Below are 17856 nucleotides of genomic sequence, written 5' to 3' on the forward strand. Positions count from 1 at the left end.
CTTATGTAGTAAATTTTTTTCTCTGTTTGCCACCTTAAGCCCTTTTATCCTCTGAGGCACAAAGTGGCTTCCCATCTCAATTTTTTACTTAGAACATGAACCCTAAGGGGGTCTAGTTCAACTACAAGCACCTCACCCATGAATGATATTTGCTTCATGTTTGAACGACAAATGCTTTAACCCACTGTCTTCACTAATATTGTAACTACTGTCTTACAGATTGACTTGATGCAAAACATCACAAAGGCTCCATATTATACAGTATGCGATTTTTGAGGTATGAGCTTTAGAAACTTACCTCTCCTGTGGCATGTACAACAGGCTTTAACTTCAGTTCGATCCTTTTGGGGATGTAGATGCATTTCTTTTTCTTTCTTTGATTTTCCAGCATTAGAGGGACTGTCGTGGTATTTTTGGATCCTGTCTGGGATTCTTAGCCTTAACAGATCACTTATTCTGGCAGATGATAGCTTTTTCAGCCTTTCTAACTAGCTTAACATTTATGACTGTCTTTTGGGATTCAAACCTGCGTTTTCTATTTTGTGCCTTTGATTGCTTGATCTTAAGTGTTCATTTCCGTTCTTTAATAATTTTTCTGTTTATTGGACTGGGATGATCTTGTTGTTTAGTAAAACTGTTTAACTTTTTTTGAATTCCTAGCATTTAATATTACAAGAAATTTCCTTTAAATTCTGAACTATTTTGTGCTTTTGGGTTCAGAATGCTTACAAACTTGATTCTAGTTGGAAAATATTTGATCAATTTATATCAGAAGAAGTGGCAACTAGGGAGTTTTTAGGCAGTGCTGGGATTATGGTAATAGTAATTATTCAGTTCTTAAGCAGAGAACTTAAAATAAGTTGTTTATTGAGTGTAAGAACTTGTTTCAGTTATATTTATGTGTTGATCTGTTTGAGTATTAACTTCCTCAGATTATAAACCTTGTGTTTATTTTATGTTTGGGTCATCTTTTTCTTTTTAGAAAGATTTATTTATTTTTATTGGAAAATCAGATATACAGAGAGGAGGAGAGACAGAGAGGAAGATCTTCCATCCGATGATTCACTCCCCAAGTGAGCCGCAACAGCCGGTGCTGCGCCGATCAGAAGCTGGGAACCAGGAACCTCTTCCAGGTCTCCCATGTGGGTGCAGGGTCCCAAAGCCTTGGGCCATGCTCGACTGCTTTCCCAGGCCACAAGCAGGGAGCTGGATGGGAAGTGGAGCTGCCGGGATTAGAACCGACGCCCTTATGGGATCCCGGGGCATTCAAGGCGAGGACTTTAGCCGCTAGGCCATGCCGCCGGGCCCAAGGGTCATCTTTTTTTAAAAGATATATTGAGGAGGAGAGATAGAAAGGAAGATCTTCCATCCGATGATTCACTGTCCAAGAGGCCGCAGTGGCTGGGGTTTCTTTCAGGTTTCCCACAGTGGGGCAGGGTCCCAAGGCTTGGAGCCGTCCATGACTGCTTTCCTAGGCCACAAACAGGGAACTGGATGGGAAGTGGGGCTATGGGGATTAGAACTGGTGGTCATCCCTGTGTGTGCAAGGTGAGGACTTTAGCCACTAGGTTCCCATGCTGGGTCCTGGGTCATCATTTTAATGTGCCTTGCAATCTAAATATTTAAGAACTCATTATCTTGTTTAAGTCTCACAATAGTCTTACATGCTAGATGGATATTATTCCAATTTCATATAAAAAGACAATTAGTATTTGGAGATTAAATGTTGTATGCAGAGGTGCAAGAACCTTTGCATTCCTGGAACTGGGATTTGAGCCCAGATCCCTTTTTAGTTTGTATTCTCTGCTGCCTTAACTACTGTGTTGCCAGAAATTGATAGACATTTAGCTCTTAATAGTGAGGACAGTAAGTGTGTTATGTAAATATAATAAAGATGTGCTTAGACAGTTGTAGACTTAAGTTATGTTTTAGCATTAGTCACGTGTTGATGTGCTTTTGTTTACCAGCAATGACTCTTCCCCAGGTTGTATTAGGTGCTATATGTACTGACAAATTCCAGAACTGTCAGAAAAGTTTGTAACTGTTTTATTTTTAGTCCCCTTTCAGAAAGTAATAACATATTGCAGTTTATTATAGGTGACATTTCATGTGCTATTTTGATCTCTCTCTCTTAAAAGGTATATTTTTATTTGAAAGGCTCAGTTACAGAGTATCCACTTGGTTATTCCCCAAATGGCCACAATAGCTGGAGGTGGGCCATCTGAAGCAGGAGCTACTTCTGGATCTCACATTGCAGTGCATAGGCCTAGGGTCTCTGCTGCTCTCAGGCCATTTGCAGGGAGTTGGAATTGGAGCAGCTGGAACTCAAGCTTTCACCCATATTGGATGGCAGTGCTGCAGGCAGAGGCCTAAGAGATGCTGCTACATCATGATGCTGGGCCTTGCAGTATCTATCTATCTATCTATCTAAGGATTTATTTGTTTATTTTGACAGTTGCTGTTAAAAATTGAGGGACACAGGAGTGCCATGCAGTGGTTCAATTAGTTAATCCTCCTCCTTTAAGTGCCAGGATCCCACATGGCTGCCGGTTCATGTCCCTGCAGCTCCACTTCCCATCCAGCTCCCTGCTTGTGGCCTGGGAAAGCAGCCGAGGACAGCCCAAAGCCTTGAGACCCTGCAATTGCATGGGAGAACTGGAAGAAGCTCCTGGCTCCTTGCTGCAGATTGGCTCAGCTCTGGCCATTTGTGGCCATTTGGGGAGTGAATCAGTGGATGGGACATTTTTCTCTCTGTCTCTCCTTATCTCTGCAGAGAGAGGATCTTTGAGCGCGGGGGAAAGTGAGACACAGATTTCCTATCCTCTCATTTACTCCCAGATGGCTGTAATGACAGTGCTGGGCTAGGCTCAAGCCAGGAGTTTCTTCCAGGTCTCCCACGGGGAAGGCAGGGGCCCAAACACTTGAGCCACCTTCTTCTGCTTTTCCCAGGTCATTACTCAGGAACAAGATTGAAAGTGAAGCGGGAAGGGCATGAATTGGCACCTATTTGGATGCCAGTGTTGAAGGTGATAGCTTTACATGTTATGCCAGAATACAGACCCCTGGATTGCTATTTTTAGATACCTGGGGAATATCTATTAGTTTAATGAAAGTTCTTATGGCCTACTGAGTATTTATGATATTTTATTGTTTATAGATTTAGTATTCTTAAAATATATTCACGCCCTTCTTGAAATTCCTTAGATTTTTCTTTTTCCATGTTAGAAGTCCTTAGCTGTGTTTATGAACAGTGAATTCTGAATATTGGAAGAAAATATTCCATTATGGAGCCTTAATTATTTTAGTATGCTATAGAGATTATGGAATTATTATGAAGTCTCAAGTAATTTAGAGTTGTTCCAGTTAGGAATTCAAATTTAATTGGACCTGTTTGCATTCTATATGATACATTTACAGTGATTGCCAAGGACAGACCAAGGTGTCCAACTGATGGAGTGTGTGCAGCGTTTCATGTTTAAATACTTTTGTAGGTACTAGCAAAGAAAGGATAATGAAGTCTGAGTAGATGTTGTATCAAAATGAAATATATAAACATATACACCTGTATGTACCCATCTAATGCACATCAACCTATCATTTGTGCACATGGAAGGTGCACAAAGATGAATAGGCAAGCTTCTACACTTAGAATGTTCTAGGATTCTCCAAATAATTTTAATTTAGAATGTGTTTTTTGTAAGTACCATAGGAGTGATTTTTTTTTTTCCCCAGAAAGTTGTTCCTTCCGATAGAAAATTAGTGAAAGAGGAACTGCTTACTTGTCTTTCAGATACTGGGAGTAGAATGCTTTGTATGGTTTCCTTTCTTAACAAGTCTGTGGTTGATGGTTGAAAGAGTAAGACTCCCGAGAAATGTTGTAGCTTCTCTGTTTTACTGATAAAAAAACCAAGGTGCAGCTCAGACAGGCACTGACCTGGAAAGTGCGTTAATTTTATCCTGGGCTGCACCACTTGTTTGTTAGTGTCATGTATTTACATTTTAAATAAATTGTGGACTACCTTACTTCTGTTTTCTTGAAACTTTGTTTCCTTATGTTTTGTAATTTTAATTGATACTCTTTACAGTTAAGGGATCTTTCAGTTGTATGGTGAAATAACTGCACTTCTTAGCCAAAGTGTTCTTTCCCTGAGCTTACTTTCAGGTCTCATTCTCTTTTTTCCCACCAGATAATTAAGAATTCAGTTCAAAGTTTGGAGCCTGTTGCCTTTAGTCTGTCCTTTAATGTGATTGGTCGACACACTGTCCCGCCTAATGTGCTGCCAGTGGTTTTAGTATGTAGGAAGAGTGACATTTTCTGACTGATACACCCTCTTCCTCGGGAAAGAATTTAGGAAGAATTACTGTTTTTGTCAAATCATAGGAGGAAAGAAAATCCTGCACCAGAGTGCCCAGCTGCCCTTTTGCTGGAGTGATAGGCTTGGTTTTTCTAAAACCAGTGAAGGGCCCGGGAAGTCTAGCCTGAGCTGTGTAATCCTGGCATTTATTCTTACTCTGATAATGGTTAAATGGAAGAGAAAGGCTTGTTTAAAAAATTATGATAATGTGCATTAAAATGCTTGCTTCGAGTTCTAATCTTACACTTTTTTGTCTTTTCAGAACTGATAGTGCATCAGCCGATCCAGATAGTTTAAAATATTCTTTGTCCAGAGATAGGGGGGGTTCTTCCTCATATGGACTGCAATCTTCAAATTCAGCTGTGGTGTCCCGGCAGCGGCATGATGATACCAGAGTTCACGCTGACATACAGAATGACGACAAGGGTGAGGTCTTTTCTCAGTGCTTTGGCATGAGTGTTGTTCATGTGTTGACTCTCACCCTTCCCTTGGCTCTAATAGTCTCTCATAGTAATAACGCTGATATAAATAATAAGCTATTATTTCTGAAAAGTTATAATTTGTCTACTTTTTAAAAGAATTCGAGTTCTTGATACATGTAATAAATGCAGTTTCCTTTCTAGACAAAGTGTGGTGTTTTCATGAGGTTGAAGTCTTTCCCAATTTGTCTCTTCTGAAGACTTCTAAAAAGTTTTTAATGTTTTAGCTTCTGTGCTTATCTTCCAGTGAAACAATTAAACTGAAATAAAAATGATTTCATGATAGGCTGGAGCAGGGGTAGAAGGTAGGAGGCGAAGCAAGGGCTGGTTAAGCTGTGGATTTAAGATCCTGAACCTTGGGGTCCTGACAGAGTGAAACAATCCTGTTACAATGTTCCGAACGTTGCTGTTTTCAGGTGGCTACAGTGTCAATGGAGGATCTGGGGAAAATACTTATGGTCGGAAGTCGTTGGGGCAAGAGCTGAGAGTTAACAATGTGACCAGCCCTGAGTTCACCAGTGTCCAGCATGGCAGTCGTGCATTAGCCACCAAAGACATGAGGAAATCCCAGGGTAAGGCTGCGAACAGCCGGAAGCAGTCACTGAGGCCTGGGCGGGGGCCTGCTGCTAAGGCCTGTCTGCGCGCTGTCATTAGCCGAGTGTGAGTTGCCGGGCCTGTGGAGGTGGTGGTGATTTACCTCCTTTTCCTGTGAATTGTTCATCTCCTACAGGAAATGCTTTAATACTTTTTAAAAGAAAGAGTTTTTTTTTTTTTTTAAAGGTAAGACGGAATGAGCTCTAAAGGGTTTCCCCAGTGATGATGCTACTGAATGTGCGGTAGGCACTTACTGTAGCAAGTCGTTCACTCTTGGGTTGGTGGAGGACCCTCGTGTATAGAGGAGGCCCTTTTCTGCAGTTAGCTTAAGGCCACGTTCTGCCTTATAACCCAGTGCCTTGAAATGCGAGGATTAGAGGCAGAGATATTTTTTTCCTTAAAGGGAAATTTGAGTAGACCGGTCAAGTGGAAATGGAGATGTTTTGTGCGTATGCTTTGTGGATGTAAGTAGCCTTTGAACCTTTTGTTTCTCATGTTCTCCCTCTCCATGCATGTGTGTTACATTTTCCTACCGACGTCTTTGTCTTTTCAGCCTTTTGTAGGGAGCACATAACGTTAAAAGCATGGTTTCCTTTGAGTAAGTTTTCAGGAGTTAAATGACTAAGTTAAAGAGTGCACAGTTTCTTAGTAGAGTTTAAATCCTAGATTTAATGCAAATCCTGGAGAGTGACTGTGGAGCTCATGTAGTCCAGTTCCACTTCTCTAGCAGCTCAGTTACCATGTTGTATTAGTGGCAGGATTGTAAATAGAGCCTGGATTCTCAGTTGCCAACCTACTGACATTTTCTATATTAAGATACTTTGTGAACTAGGAATTTATATTTTAAAAATCCTATCCTTTTTCTTCAGTTATTTTGTTTTCTTCATTTTGTTACACCTTAGAAATGAAACTGTCAGGCCTGTTGATGTGTATGTTTTAAATTAGTTAATGGATTTATTTGAAGGGCAGAGTTAGGGGGGTAGAGAAGGAGATCATCTGTCTGCTGGTTCACTTCCCAAGTGGCTACAGCAGTTGGACCTGTCCAAAGCCATGAACGGTTTCTAGGTCTCACACGTGGTTGCAGGGGCCCAAGCACTTGGGCCACCCTTTGCTGCTTTGCCAGGCATATTAGCAGGGAGCTGGGTTGGAAGTGGAGTGACTGGGACTTGAACCGCCACCTTTATGGGGTATTGGCACCGCAGGTGGCAGCTTTATCCACTGTGCCACAGTCTCTGGCCCCGTTGATGTTGTTTGTTATTTATGTGCATATTGGCTAATTATACTGAATAGCATAGCATGGTGGCCTAGCGGCTAAAGTCCTTGCCTTGCATGCACAGGGATTCCATATGGGTGCCAGTTCTTAACCCTGGTGGCCCCACTTTCCAACCAGATCCCTGCTTGGGGCCTGGAAAAGCAGTTGAGGATGACCCCAAGCCTTGGGACCTTGTACCCGCATGGGAGACCTGGAAGAGGTTCCTGGTTCCTGGTTTCAGATTGTGTCAGCTCCAGACATTACAGTCACTTGGGGAATGAACCAGTGGATAGAAGATCTTCCTCTCTATCTCTCCTCTTTTTATCTGACTTGCTAATAAACAAATTTATTTTTAAGTATCATCCTTAAGTACATGTTATGTTGTTAGTGTCCTTTGCATTCTTGTGATTAAAGGATGAAGGGCAGAACATTCAAGGTTTGCTACTCAATGTGCAGCAAGTTTTGTGTGTGGTAGATGGTAGTTAAGAGTAGTTACACGCTGTTGAACTGAATGTGTGCTTAAACTTTGCGAAAAGGGACTCTTTTCAGTGGAATACCTAGGTGAGAAAACGTCAGAAGCCAGACCTGTGTCTGTCTGGTTGAGACTCTATCCTTCATCTGTTGAAATTGTTTCCCTGTGCTGTGCTCTTCAGCTGAGCGTGGAATGGGCCTGCTGAGAGTGGAGCTGAGCCCGTGTGTCTCAGCTGGTGCTCTGGAACGAGGTGTTCAGTGTGCTTAGCCTTCATTTATTGTTTCCTTTGGCATTTTTTTTTTTTTAATATTAGCTATGTGCCAGGAACTCTGTTGGAGCTGTATATATAGAAAGACAAAGAGTGACAGAACATGCATTCCTTGAAGTTTTTACCCTCTATTGGACTATGCTGTTTTATGTAACTTGAATGTATTTGGACCATTAAGCTTGTTTATACTCAATGGGCAACAACATGTTTATGTGCACAGAGCGATCGATGTCTTATTCTGATGAGTCTCGACTGTCGAATCTTCTACGGAGGATCACCCGGGAAGATGACAGAGACCGGAGACTGGCTACTGTAAAGCAGTTGAAAGAATTCATTCAGCAACCAGAAAATAAGCTGGTCAGTATAGTGTATTTCAAAACGTTGATTATGTCTTGTTTCCATAATGAAATAATGCTGTGTGGAATGGTGTACAAAAAGAGTACACCATTAGGCTTGTATTATAATGACCTAGAACGTAATGTCCTGAATATTTGATCTACCTCTGTCCATTGCTGGGTCCATGTTGGTGTCATCTCCAGTTGAGGTGCTTTTTGTTTTAAATGTTTGCTTTAATCAGCTTGAAAGGCAGGGGGAGAGAGAGAGAGAGAGAGAGAGAGAGAGAGAGAGAGAGAGATTGATTGATTGATTCATCTGTTGCCTCACTGCCTGAAGTGCCTGCAGTAGCTGAGGTTTGGCCAGGCAGAAACCTGGGGGCGGCAGCTGGCTCCAGCCAGTTCTTCCTAGTGGGTGGCAGGGTTCCAAGCGCTTGAGCCACTGTCTGCTGCCTCTTAATTGTGCATTAGCAGGAAGAGCTGCATCATGAGGAGCAGCAAGCTGGGACTCAAACTGACGAGGCAGTGGGGGTGTGGGTATCCCAGGTGGTAGTGGCTTAACCCATGTGTGCCACAATGCCTGTGTCATTTTTAACACGTTGAAGCCTGTGGATAATTCTGTTGCCTCTAGTTTTTAGTCCTGTATTCCTGGGGTTGAGGGTACATGTTTTGGTTGTTCTGGTGTAGTGGTTTAGTAAATGGAAAGCCCTCTAGTAAACAGCAGAAGCAATTATACATTTATCTTCATTATTTAATCTTCATTATTTATATGGAGCTATAGAAAAGCTCAAACCGGGCCCGGCGGTGTGGCCTAGCAGCTAAAGTCCTCGCCTTGAACGCCCCGGGATCCTATATGGGCGCCGGTTCTAATCCCGGCAGCTCCACTTCCCATCCAGCTCCCTGCTTGTGGCCTGGGAAGGCAGTTGAGGACGACCCAATGCATTGGGACACTGCACCCGTGTGGGAGACCCGGAGTTGGTTCATGTCCCAGCTGCTCCGCTTTGAATCCAGCTCTGCATTGTGGCCTGAGACAGCAGTGAACAGCCTAAGGCCTCTGGTCCCTGCATCCACAGAGGAGGTCGGGAAGAAGCTCCTGGCTTCCAGCTTCAGCTTAGCTCTGGCCGTTGTGGCCATTTGGGGAGTGAACTGATGAATGGAGGACCTCTCTGTGTCATTCTCTCTCAAAATCTGCCTTTCAGATTAAAAAATAAATCTTGAAAAAAATTACAGTAAATTTAAATCTACCATCCAAATTTTATTACTATTATCGAATTGCATGATTACATAACTTCATCTGTCTTTTCCTTCATTGATCCATTTTTCACATTTCATAATAAAACACATTGAGTTGATAGTTGTCATTAATGCTTTTATGTTTCCCAAGGATGAATTTATGGATTGTCGTGAGAAAAAGTTTAGGACATTCCTGATCTACTAGTTGGTTGCTGAGAATAATAAGGAAGTTAATATGCAATATAATTAAAATTTGGAGGGAAAAACAAGTAACAAAAAAGGATATAGTATTGTTAACAATGTAAAAGTTAGGAGTTTTAATAAATGTGATTTTTTTTAAAGGTGCTAGTTAAACAGTTGGATAATATCTTGGCTGCTGTACATGATGTACTTAATGAAAGGTAAGTAATTTAATTTAAAAGTGTTTTTTAGAAATTATTTAGAAATAAAAAGGAGATAATTCCATTGGGTTTGTTAATGAACATAGAACATGACACCTGGTCTTGTCACTGTTTTCTGTATTTTTATGTTAATTAAGATTGAAATCTAGTGGAATCCGCTTGAAAAGGAATTTTTTTTTTTTTTTTTTTAGATTTGACACTCTTTAAGTATTGACTTGTAGAATGCTGTAAATTCTTGATGTAGGCCTAAGTTAGTGATTGATTTTATATACATAAAAGTTTTGAAACTAGTCAACCAAAGTGAAAGGCAGCTTCTTGGGAGTGAAGGAGACCTGTTGGTTTTCACCATGGTTTGTGGAACAGTAACACTTGTTGTCAAAGAATTGTGATGGAAGACATCTGAAACTAGCCTTAGCAGGCCACGGAGTGGTCTTTTGATGGGTTTAGTCCATCTGGTTACTTGCTATGCTGAAGTCAGTGCCGTTATCCTTACAAGTTTTTAAATTTAACATTTCTAACGTAGATTATCAGATAGAAGGTAATTACTTGTTGTATTTTGTATATATTTTGCTATATTTTCCTAAATCGTTTAATATAGTTTGAGATGAAACTTGAAGCCTGAATTTTAGTATCTTTGGGCCTTTCCTTACTGTTGATAATGAGTAATTGAATTTATAGAAAAACATCTAGTGTTTGACAGACTGTTTAATGTCTGAAAAACGCTTGGGTTTTGTAGAATAAAGAAAATACAGTGTGAGTTGATTTCTGTAGTTTTGGCAGAAATGTTTAAAAAGTCATTGAAGATGGTCTTTTGTAAGATGTTATTCCTGTCATCCTTGGAAGCTTAAGCTTACACTTTGTGTGTGTGTGTGTGTGTTGTTTGTGTTGAAATAAACACAGTAGCAAATTGCTGCAGGAGTTGAGACAGGAGGGCGCCTGCTGTCTCGGCCTCCTCTGTGCTTCTCTGAGCTATGAGGCCGAGAAGATCTTCAAATGGATTTTTAGCAAATTTAGCTCATCTACAAAAGATGAAGTTAAACTCCTCTACTTATGTGCCACCTACAAAGCACTGGAGACTGTAGGAGAAAAGAAAGCCTTTTCATCTGTAATGCAGGTAAGAACAAGGGGTGGGGATTGATAATGTACTTGAGAAGCAAATTGCCCTTGCTGCAGTGTCCTTGGGCGAGCTTGAAAAAAGCAAACAGAATAAGAGTTATCTACGGAGAGTTTTAAATATAATGTAAATAAATTTCCTCTTTGTCACTTTGAGTAAAGTATACACATTACAGATAGATTTTAAATAACATGTTTGAAGGTATGGGAGGATCTCTGTTTTATAAGCTATCCTTGCAAGTTGCACACTGATCTGAAGATTTGAAAGTGGGAATTCTACCAGCAGCTGTACAACAGAACACGTCACGTTTTTTGAGGGACACAGCAATTAGGCATCACAACTCTATTCTAATGCTTCTTAAGTTTCATAATGTGTCAAGAATTCTTAATCCAAGTTGTGTAAAATGACTGCCTGTAAATGAATGACAGTTCTGTTTCGTTTTATTTCATCTTTATGTCCGAATCTATTAAAAGGTTATTCCTTAGTTTTAAATAAGATTTTAAGTACATTTTTTTGAAGTACGTTATTGTTCAGATATTGTCTTGAAATTTTATTTTTATTAGAAAGGCAGAGTTACAAAGTGCGAAAGAGAGGCAGAGAGACAGAGGTCCTCCTCCATTTGCTGGTTCACTTCCACGTGGCTGGACTGGGCCCAGTCTGAAATCAGCAGCCTGAAGGTTATGAGGAAAGTTTTTAGAAAGTATGAGAAAATGTCTATAACTAAACAGTGTGTGATTAAATTCGGCTTACTATATATACCTTTTTTCCTTTTTTAAAAAAAGATTTGTTTTTATTGGAAAGTCAGATATATAGAGAGGAAGATCTTCTGGAATATCTTCTGTCCAGTGATTCACTCCCCAAGTGGCCTTAATGGCTGGAGCTGAGCTAATCCGAAACCAGGAGCCCAGAGCCTCATCCAGCTCCTTGATGATGGCCTGGGAAAGCAGCAGAAGATGGCCCCAGGTTCTTGGGTCCCTGCACCTTTGTTTTGTGGGAGACAGGAAATTGGCTCCTGGCTTCACATCAGCTCAGCTCTGACCATTGGGGCAATTTGGGGAATGAACCAGTAGGTGAAAGATCTTTGTGTCTGTTCTTTTCTCTGTAAATCTGTCTTTCCAGTAAGAATAAATACAATTCTTAAAACACAAAAACTGCGAGCATAATATGTACATAATATCATGAGACCTTCCTACTGTCTTGTTGTTAGCCATACTTTATTCTGTGATCGTAGGAACCCTTTAGATGGATTTTGTAACATATACCAGCATCTTTTGTGCTTATAGTTTATAACATTGGCTTTTGGGTTTTTTAATCTAGTATTCTGTTTGTAACTTTTTGTAAAGAAGAGCTTTTTCTTTTTGCAGAAAAGTCATTTTTAACTGTTGCAATATATTCTGTCAGTGATATACCACACGTTTAGTAACATATAGTGGTAATATATATAGTGGTAATATATATAGTGGAACTTATATATATATAGTTCAACCTAGTTGTAGCTAACTGTGTACCGAGTTTGTTCTGAAGGATATCATGTAAAATTTGTTCTTTAATTTGAATTGGAAATTGTGATATGTGCAGAAGACGTGTGTCTTACAAACATTGTGCTTGCTAAATATCTTTAGTCATAGCTGATGTTAAAGATAGGACTAATGCTAACTCATGTTACAGCAAGTTATGATATGCCTAAACCTTAGTGGAATGAAGTGTTGGAAAAAAAAATTTTGAAGTAGCTTTAAAGTATTTTATAAAGTATTTTTCTTCATTATCATAATCAATTTTAGATAGTACTGAATAGTGAACCAAATTTTCTTGTTTTCTTTGTATTTTATTGAATGTTCATAGTTGTAACTTTTATTTTCAAGCTTGTGATGACCAGCCTGCAGTCCATTCTTGAAAATGTGGATACACCAGAATTACTTTGCAAATGTGTTAAATGCATTCTTTTGGTGGCCCGATGTTACCCTCATATTTTCAGCACAAATTTTAGGGTGAGTTCCTCAGTCATGTTTTTTAGGATAATGGGGTGAGGCAGAAGTAGGGGTGTGTGTGTGTGTATGTGTGTGTGTTTTAATAAAAAATACCATCTTTGTGATTACATCAATACTTTAAGATACTTCTTTTAAAAAGCCCTTTACATTTTTAAAGATGAGATGTTTTTTGCAAAGTGGAGGGAGAGATAGAGAGCTGCCATCTGCTAGTTTGCTACCCAAATTGCTGGAATAGCCAAGACTGGGCCAGGCCCAAGTTAGGAATCAGGAACTTGAACTTGGTCTCCTAACAGGGTGATACTCAGGCTATCACCTGCTGCCTGCCGGGGATGGGAGTATAGGTGGGGTGGTGTGTGAGGGTGGGGGGTTTAGCAGGAGCAAGTTGCATTGGAAGCTGAAGTGGGATTCCGTCTCTGGTACTCTGATATGAGATGTGGGTGTCTCAAGTGGTGAAATAACCTGCTGAGCCAGAATGCCTGCTCCACTTTTAAGGTATTTAAAAGAGTATTTCATCATTGTCATAAGTGCAAATCCTTTATTCTTCTGTACCTTTGCTCTTTCATTCTTCCAGTTCTCCCATGCGGGTTCAGGGTCCCACGGTTTTGGGCCGTCCTCCACTGCTTTCCCAGGCCACAAGCAGGGAGCTGGATGGGAAGTGGAACAGCTGGGATATGAACTGGCAGCCATATGGGATCTAGGAGCGTGCAAGGCTACCGTGCTGGGCCCAAATCTTATTACTTTTGAATGGTCGATAGGTGGGATAACAGTAATACCTTAACATGGTTGACCCCATTTTCTTCTTTGTTTTCCTTTCAAGGATACTGTTGATATATTGGTTGGATGGCACATAGATCATACTCAGAAACCTTCGCTCACCCAGCAGGTGTCTGGTAAGTCTGGTGCCCCAAGACTAGCTGTTAGTACTATTTCTTTAATAGTACAAGAAAGCTGTCTAATTCAGGGTGACATTTTGGTTATCATAAATGAGTATTACTTGTTTGCCAAATGTGTCCTTTTAAAGGAAAATTCTGTAACTGGCAGTAGTGTAGTAATGTGTATGGTGACATTTTATTTTTATGATTGTTAAAGAGAATAACTTGGAGAATTGTCATACATGATAGGGTTTTGGATTTTTGTTTTTTAGTTTTATGTGAATAGCACAGCACATTTGCACATTTCTACTTGTTTTAATTGCTGTAATATAGTTCTGAAAATCGGATATGCTGGTGAGAGTGGTTCTGTTTGTCTCCATTGGGGAAATGAGTGCACATCTTTGATAGTTAGATCTGGTTCTGGATTAGAAAGCCAGACTGGCATTCAATTGTGGCATTTTAGTTGAAGTCATGTGTAGTGACAACCTGAATTGTAAATGAGCTGCAAAGTGTCAGAACCTGGGATTTAAAATTTCTGTAGAATGCTAATTTCTGCAACATCTCAGAGGCTTAGTTTAATAATGATTCGCATGTTTAAAGTTAGTTGTCATTTTATAGTTTTAATTTTAAGGGCAGCCTTGTAAAAAACAGATACCTTTAAAACAAAGTGCTTGGGTCAACTTACATTTGATTAAATTGATTTGTTCTACTTTTCCAAAATTTCTTGTGATTCTAAGGGTGGTTGCAGAGTTTGGAGCCATTTTGGGTAGCTGATCTGGCGTTCTCCACCACTCTACTTGGTCAGTTTCTTGAAGACATGGAGGCATATGCTGAGGTGAGTGTTATTAAAAGCTGTTATTTCTTTAAATCTCCGTTAAGCAGGAAAGCTGAAGTGTTAGACGTATTGTAAAATAATGCAGAGGCAATTTGGCACTTAAGCAGAGATTGAAGGAGTACTGCAGTTTTTTCATCATTGCAGTATTTTAAGTTTTTGTTTTCAAATGTTTGTAGATTAAGATCACCAGAAAGCCTAAAATGAAAATTGCAGACTTTAATGTTTTGTAAAAGTTGGATTACTCAAAAATGGTATTTTTTGAAGATATTTTTTGTAGTTCATGCTTTTTGCTACCAGAAGAGTTTTCAAAATAGTGAGTGGCTGCTGTGCCTTACCGGGCCTGCTTCCCACCTGCCACGTGCGGGACCTTGAGGGATGCCTGGAGGACAGACAGGTCTGGGCTGCAGCCTCTGACTGCTGTGGAGTGCTGTGGAGTGCTGTGGAGTGCCTGGGGGCTACTGTGGTCCCTCTGGTTGGTGCTTATCTTTCCAGGCCCCACTGACACAGCTTCTGTTGGGCTCTCCTTGTTTCTTCCATGTTCATGGAACTTGGTGTAGTCGGTAAGGATTTACTGTTTTGAATTGTACTTCTCTGCTGTCTTATGGAGACAAGGAAGAGCTTCTTCTGTAACTTTTTTTTTTTACCCTCACACCCATCATGTCTTTTTAATTCTTATATGCATTTCAGGAAGCACCTGTTTTCGTTTGTTGGAATTACCTCCTTTGGTATCCAGAGAGCGCTTTCTCTTATTTTACCTCACACTTAGTTGTATGTAGATGCTCATTCTAGTATCACAGTTTTGGGCTAATCTTTTCCTGTGAGTGTGTTATTTCCTCAACTAAATTACAGATCAAGTCTGAAGAGAGCTTTTGTGTGTGTGTGTGTGTGTGTGAGTCGGAGGGAGGTGGGAAGGAGGAGAGGGAGAGAAAAGTGTTGGGGGGCCAGCTCTAATGGACCAGCTTCCGTCCTCTGGTTCACTCCCCACAGAGCCAGGGGCCCAGACACTTGGGTCATGTTCTGTTCCTTTTCCAGGCAGTTAGCAGGAGTAGGATTAGAAGAGGAGCAGCCAGGACGTGAACTGGTGACCATTTGAGGTAGCAGTCATTACAGACAGTGGCTTTACCTACCAGTGCACATTGTTGGCCCCAAGGCTTTAGCACTTTTAAAATCTCCTCCCACTTGGTTCTTCAAGTGTATAATGATGGTATAGTATACTTATTGCGTATGTGAGTAGCTGGAGGAATACTACAGTGAGATTTTAGCAAAAAGCCAGTTGAGAAATGTTGAGTTGTGGCTCTGTGTGTAACTGCAGTAAGTGTATGAGTTGATGTAAGAGATAATTTTTTAACTTGCTGGGTTAAATGCTGGCTTATTTAAATAATAAGAGAAATAAAACTCATTTTTATGTCTAGTCCTGTTTTATAGGACGAAATTCTTATTAATTTATTAAAATCAATTTAAAATCACTAGCTTAGAATTGGGAACTTTAACAATTAATATAGTTTTAAATATTTGTTGTGTTTGAGAGGCAGGAAGGCTGAGAGACTACTATTCTCTGGTTTACTTCCAGAAATGTCTGAGAGTCAGGGACCCTCTGGTAGAGCCAGTTGTGTCCCGTTGCATGCATTTGTAGGAGGCTGGAATTGGGTGTGGAGTGGGAGCGGCACCCAGGCGCTGTGACGTGAGATGGGTCCTAGCTGCTGCGCCACATGCCTGCTCCTGCGCTTGCTTGGTTATTTAAGCACATAGTAATTGTACACATTCACGACATAGTTTGCTATATGTATAATAATATAATAATTAGCTTTCCTGTCTTTTCTTTATGTTTGGAACCTTTCAGCTCTTCTTTTCTGAGTCTTCCTTCTCAAATATATAATAATTTGTTGGCATTTTTTTTTTAAAAGAGCAATGTGCTGTTTAAATAAGAATGCTGTGAATTCCTATCTAGGACCTCAGCCATGTGGCCTCTGGAGAATCAGTGGATGAAGATGTTCCTCCGCCATCAGTGTCATTACCAAAGCTGGCAGCTCTGCTCCGGGTATTTAGTACCGTGGTGAGGAGCATTGGGGAGCGCTTCAGCCCAGTTCGGGGTCCTCCAATTACTGAGGCATATGTAACAGATGTAAGTGTCCTTAGGTGTTTCAAATGTGATTGAAGAATAAAGCTATTTTGTGGTTTCAATACGCTACTTACTTGTGAATTGTGTTAATTCACCTCTCACTTATTTAGCATGCATATATATGCATGTGGCTGCTTGAACAGCCGGCAGAGTAGGGAGCCCTGCCATGGTCCAGCCTCTCCTTTCACCTCGCAGGCCCAGGCATGAGAGGCCTCTGTAGAAATGTCTGTGAACTTTTCTCTGTATCAACCCATTTGTTTTATTTTTTAAAAACTATTTTTAAAATTGTATAGTTAAAAATATATACACTTTTGCTAGCAAATTGTTGTCTCCTTTTAGTTTTTGAGCATTAAAAATAACAGCATAAATAAAGGCCCCTAATGTAATGTTCTGTGAGTGTGACAGAAAACAAATCTCATGAAATTTGTGTATCTTTATAAATTTTCATAATGTGGCAAAGGATATAAAGATATTGAGTTTAAAACACATCTTAATCTGAGGTGACTTGTAAGAGCTAGTTAAATGGCCCTGCACTTTAGTAGCCCTGAGTATTCATGGCGGCCCTGAATATTCATGGTGCTGGACTGCAGGCCAGTGTATAGTCTGCGTAACACGCGTGGATCACAGACCTCGAGCCTTGAGCTACAGTCATGAAAGAGTTAATCTGAGTGATAAAGCACTGTTAGGAAAATTCCCCTGTATTGAACACATTGCCAAATAAAATAGAATATTGAATGTGTAATTCTTACTGTATTTTTACAAAAATTACGGACAGTTAAAACCAGCCTATTTGTATTTTAAATCTCATCAAAATGGTTTAATATCTTTATATTTTCACTGTTTAAAAATTAAGTTTATTGAAGATTGTTGAAGTTGAAACAGCCTAGATCTTAAACAGAAAGTTATTTTGGAATTGTTGCATATTAAAATTATTTTGTGAAACTCTTTTTGCTTTTGTAATTGATTTTAAAAATCAGCGTATAAGTTAAAATCCCACGTAAAGTGGTTGTTGAATAATACAGAAATACTTTTCAGCAGTAGTTCTGATGAATAAATATTGTAGGTCACTGGAATTTTTTTTAATGTTGGGAAGGATGAGTTTTCTTTTATGAGATGCTCATTCGATAAGCATGAGAATACTTTCAGAGGAGATCATCAGGACATGTAATCCAGTAAGCTTCAGGAGACTTAGTATTTAGGTTTGAAGACTGATTTACAAAAGCCCAAGAGCTGGTGAAGTAGTCAGGGTTGGCAGGTCATTCCCATGCTGTTAACACGCTTACTGTCCTTGGTTCTGATATATTCTGATTGTGAAGATTCTGAGCTCAGTCATTGAGCGGCTTTGGGAAGAGAGGAAGTGTGGGTAAGGGAGGAAGAGGAGGCAGATTCCGTGACCCGTCTCAGTAGTGCTTTGGGATGTTTTGTTGATCATTTTGGGCATGTACTAAGGGTGCCCTCAGCGCCACTCAGCTTCTCAGCACTGTGATGTTAAGACTGCTGAGAAGGCAGTCAATTTTCAGTTGAAACTGCATTAAATAGAAA

General features: G+C 40.1%; 1 protein-coding gene across 3 annotated transcripts in view; it reads left to right on the forward strand.

Annotated features, from left to right (window-relative positions):
• The window catches only part of SMG1 (SMG1 nonsense mediated mRNA decay associated PI3K related kinase), a 98532-nt gene that overhangs the window by 22141 nt on the left and 58535 nt on the right, over positions 1-17856 (forward strand). For 2 of the 3 annotated variants that reach the window (XM_004586788.3, XM_058680777.1), the window contains exons 2-10: positions 4618-4781; positions 5251-5406; positions 7641-7777; positions 9328-9386; positions 10287-10500; positions 12363-12488; positions 13306-13378; positions 14098-14195; positions 16144-16317. In XM_004586788.3, coding sequence (XP_004586845.2) covers positions 4618-4781; positions 5251-5406; positions 7641-7777; positions 9328-9386; positions 10287-10500; positions 12363-12488; positions 13306-13378; positions 14098-14195; positions 16144-16317 — 1201 coding nt within the window. Of the gene's footprint in view, positions 1-219; positions 278-4617; positions 4782-5250; positions 5407-7640; positions 7778-9327; positions 9387-10286; positions 10501-12362; positions 12489-13305; positions 13379-14097; positions 14196-16143; positions 16318-17856 lie in introns of all 3 variants that reach the window. The other variant, XM_058680778.1, reaches the window with a different exon arrangement.

The sequence above is a fragment of the Ochotona princeps genome, chromosome 24 (genome assembly GCF_030435755.1).
Source record: "Ochotona princeps isolate mOchPri1 chromosome 24, mOchPri1.hap1, whole genome shotgun sequence".
In the NCBI taxonomy this organism is placed as follows: Eukaryota; Metazoa; Chordata; class Mammalia; order Lagomorpha; family Ochotonidae; genus Ochotona; species Ochotona princeps.